Raw genomic sequence first — 4214 nt, 5'->3', positions numbered from 1 at the left:
CACTGTTGCAAACGGACTTAACACCAAATGCCTGTATGTAAGCTTCACAAGAGTGAGTGAAGCAAGCCGTCCTACTGAAACATGACGCGATTAAGCAGCTAAGCTCAGAATCAGGCTTTAAAACGAACATCAGAATCAGGGAACCAGAAAACACTTAACCATTCGAGCATACGTTCTATCTTCAAGCTGGGTTCACATAGAGTGGCCAAGGTCTACCACAGCTCAAATTCATACCTTAGAACACCACCTGCATCACACCCACTCACATAAAAAGCCCAATAATGACAAAACAGGGTCGACAACTGACCAGAACACACGATTGAATAAGATCGGACACAATTACACATACACCACTTGCATTTTTCTTGCTTGGAATATGCACATGAGAAAACCCAAACATAAACTGGACATGTTCGTTAATAGGACTCCAAGATGTGCCAAACACTTTGGCTATCACCAGTTGCGGGTGTTAGCAACTTACAAAGACTAAAGCCTCTACTGATCGAGCCCTGAATCCAAGAGACGAGGACATCTAAAGTTGGCAAGTTAAACACTAAACACAGGATCTAACCCTGCTTGAAAAACCTTTAGACCTTGATGGTACAACAAAGGTGAGCAATGAATCAATGAAGCACCAAAGTTGTGAAGGCCACTGTTAACGGTTTGTCCGCCTGTAGACCTCACATGGAGGTCGTGGGAGATGAGAGAGTTATGGACATCACTTCTTTGGAGGTCTTTCTTCATTCTCCTCATCATCATCATCCTCAGCTTTGCTTCGTTTTCGCTTCAAGGCAGCAGCAGCAGGTTCAGCCTCATCTTCATCATCATCGATGTCTTCATCGTCTTCTGCATATTCATCTTCACCAGGCTCGAAGTCACTTGCACCTTCTTCATCCTCAGGTTGAGCAATAGGTTGCACAAGATACTCTGTTCCTAGATCCTCCTGTTCAAAAGCAGCAGTTTGAGTACAATTTTAGTCCCTCAGATCTCAGATTTTTAGGGCAATGTATCACCACAAGAATGACCTACAAAAACTTTGCAGAAAGTGCAAGAAACCAGTATGAAAGTTACAAAAATGAATGATATTGGCTTCATTTTCACATCAGCCTGTCAAATGTCTTGTTTAGATTCCACATTCTAGCCATGCTGCATAGGCTTGGCAAACTCAGAAAAAACATTAGCAGAACAAGTGAAATAACTCACCTCTTCATCTTCATCGTCACCTTCATCATCAACACCTTCATCCCCTTCATCATCCTCATCACCAAGCTCACTGTTGTCCTCCTCACCCTCATCTTGAGCATCTATTTCCCCATCAACTCCAGTGTTAGTCCCCTCAGTTCCATCATCATCATCCTCTTCATCGTCGACATCCTCCTCATCCTCACCTCCTTCATCTTCACTCTCCTCCACCTCAAGCACTTGCTCTGTGTCCTCTTCATCGTCAATCTCTTCTTCCTCGGAACCAGACTCTTCATTGCTTAGCCCAACATGGTTTGCTCCAGTAGGATAATGAGCATTCTCATCATCATCCTCATCTAACTCCTCACTATCTTCTCCATCGTCGTCCTCTTGATCTACAAACCCATTAGATCTTAGACCCACAGTGTCTTCATCATCAACACCATCATCATCCACGTCATCTTCCTCTTCATCAGATTCTGGCCTTTCATTATCCTCTGCATCAACTTTGTCCAGATATTGCAAAGATTTGATGAGGGAGAACACTGTTGGGCGATAACCTTGTGCGCGAGTGATGGGGCACTCGTACAGATCTAGAGAGAGGAGATTAAGTTGTGCAAGAGGGGCAAGGTCATCAAGTTGTTGAATTTTATTATTTGAAAGGTCAAGGTCACGAAGAGACTGAAGGCCTGCATCAACTAGAAATTCCAAGCCCCCCGATATGCGGTTATCACTGAGGTTAAGGCGTTCGAGGTGTTTGAGCGAGGGGAAATCTGCAAGCGACGTAAGCCCAACATTTGCAATGGAAAGCACCCGAAGCTGTGGATATCGTTCAAGCAAAGCGCGGGCAGGTAGCCGGCCCTGTGAACACTTGACAGACCCATCCAAAGTGAGAGACCTCACGGTTTGTGGGTCTTGCCCAGCACAAGCCACCTCTACCGCACGCTCCCAAGCTTCATCCATATCCTGCATGCAACACAATGCTCAATCCACAAGAAAAGTCATTAACTGCGCTCTGCTGGCTTCAGCAGGTGAACATCAAACCAACTTTGCATGCACAAAACTTCTTTTTCCCGAGCTCCGAGAGTCAAGGCATGCAAAGTTGGTTTCAGCATGCGAACATCATTTCTGTATAAACTAACTTTGCATGCACATCCCCGAGCTCCAAGGCCAAGGCAAACATTAAGTCTGTAATTCTCTAAGACCACAAAATCCATGCAGCCATCCATATACACAGAAAGAACTATAAACAGCAGGCCTAACAAAAGTTCCTTAGCCTGCATATGCACAAATAGACAAAAATCCTTACCTTAATGCCGCTCTTCTTTCTGAACTCGTGCAGCTTCTAGCACAAACTTCCCGCCATGCAAAAATCCTTCAGATCTTGAGCAATTTCAACAAACAGCTAGGCCGTAGCTCTTGAAATGGCACTTCGACAGAAAGAGCTTAAAGATATCTTAACTGGAGCTTTCCGCCATAGCCAAGAGCTCAGAAATCCTTCAACTAACGATAGGAACAAACGGCGCCGTCAAATAGACCGTTATCTCGACGTTACCACAGCGATGCCTCGGCTTGCCCTAACTTCTTCCACTACGACCGGCTGTCACCCGTTGCGTCCTGCATGATACCGCCGCCTGCCGGTGCATGCTCGAAAACACTCCCTCTGCCAAGAGAACCGTTCGATACGACGGATCAATGACGTGGACGGTCAAGATCCCATTCTGCGAAGCAAACGTAACAAGACAAGGTTTAATGAACCGTTTCAAACTTCATTTGTTTACAAGGGCACTCGTGAGTCATGATTAATGCTGAGTTCACACTAGAGCGATGGAAGAAACACTCCAAAAGGTGCTTTTCCAAGTAAAGAGTTGCCCATCTATTCACATAGGGGGTGGAACAAAAAGTGGTTTTCTTTCCCTTACCACTAGGCCTATGAACATCGAGGGGCAACAAAAGAAAGAGTGAATGAATGCTTTGGCTACAAAGACCTATGTTGTAGATGCTGACGAATTCATCTCCTCTAAAGATGCACTTCCAAAAGCTTGTGGGACATTTATCCTTGCTTGCTCTCTGCACATTGTCCGAGCAAGATTGTCTCACCATAGCACCTCCTCCATCACCACCTTGAGTATGCTCCATTGCCTCCTCTATTTCGACTACACATGTTTCTCGAAGCTCCATCATGGAGTCCATCATGGAGGTAGCTCTCTTGGATCCTCTTTCGCATGTCAACCATGACCCACCAATTCTGATTCTGCCTCCCGCACCCACTCCATATCAAAGGATACTCCATTGTAAATACAGATGTTGTCTAGATTTATGTCACATCTTTTTAACAAGACCAGAAACATTGCCTTGAGCGAACCAAAAGCTCTCTCAAGTGGCATCCTTGTACCTAATAGTACTTAGGAAGTCGCAATCCATCCTTGCATCCTTTGAAGGGCACTATCATGTATGGACTTGTAGGATAAGCGCAGTCGCCGAACAAACAATAGTGTCCCAGGTTCCCTCTTGCACATCGTTGTCCTATCTCGCTTCTAGTGAAGTTCAAGGAGTCATGCACTGATCCGCCGGCCCATCTGACATCAAAATTCTATATTGAACAATTGGTGGCTACAATTGGTTGTAGCAAACTAGAGTGGAATCCTTTTTTATTGAATTAGTTGACATGGTTGTCCCTTAGTGCAATGATGGGGATGTGCGAACCATGTATCACACCAATAACAAAGGGGATTCCCCTTAGTGCCATCTAATGTACATATTCCTTAGGCCAGATTTCACAATTGTGTTACAAAAGGCTAGCACAAATACACAAGATGTGCTCTTTAGCACACCCATAGGTGTTCCCAAGGCCCAAAAGTCTGTTTCTTGTAGCAAGCCTACTAAAGAGCGATGGCTACACTATCCTCAATGGGCACAGTCTTGCAGAAGTTTCTGCATATATTATGCATGAATGGTGCAAGCTTCCCACATAGGTAATGTAAAGTTCATAGGAGATAGAAGCAAGCAAATCCTCATGGACATGCATATGC

The 4214-nt window shown here is 44.8% G+C and overlaps 1 protein-coding gene across 1 annotated transcript; it reads right to left on the bottom strand.

The window, feature by feature from the left end:
- Positions 1–303: 303 nt before the first annotated feature.
- LOC147431092 (uncharacterized) lies at positions 304–2938 on the bottom strand. The gene is made up of 3 exons (XM_086493739.1): positions 2492–2938; positions 1204–2148; positions 304–943 (listed from the first exon to the last, which is right to left on the bottom strand). Exons 2-3 carry the CDS (start codon positions 2143–2145, stop codon positions 719–721), a joined length of 1167 nt encoding a protein of 388 aa, XP_086349865.1. The 5' UTR covers positions 2146–2148; positions 2492–2938; the 3' UTR covers positions 304–718.
- Between the last annotated feature and the right edge of the window lie 1276 nt (positions 2939–4214).

This window comes from Adiantum capillus-veneris, chromosome 21 (genome assembly GCF_014529385.1).
Source record: "Adiantum capillus-veneris isolate H3 chromosome 21, ASM1452938v2, whole genome shotgun sequence".
In the NCBI taxonomy this organism is placed as follows: domain Eukaryota; kingdom Viridiplantae; phylum Streptophyta; class Polypodiopsida; order Polypodiales; family Pteridaceae; genus Adiantum; species Adiantum capillus-veneris.
This window is presented reverse-complemented; position numbering and strand designations above follow the sequence as displayed.

What these genes read in the sequence shown, in the direction of transcription:
- LOC147431092 (XM_086493739.1), bottom strand. Translation starts at nt 2,145, where the DNA reads ATGGATGAAGCTTGGGAGCGTGCGGTAGAGGTGGCTTGTGCTGGGCAA. An exon ending in GTGACGATGAAGATGAAGAG is followed by an intron (nt 944 to 1,203) that starts GTGAGTTATTTC and finishes GCTTTTGAACAG; the next exon opens with GAGGATCTAGGAACAGAGTA.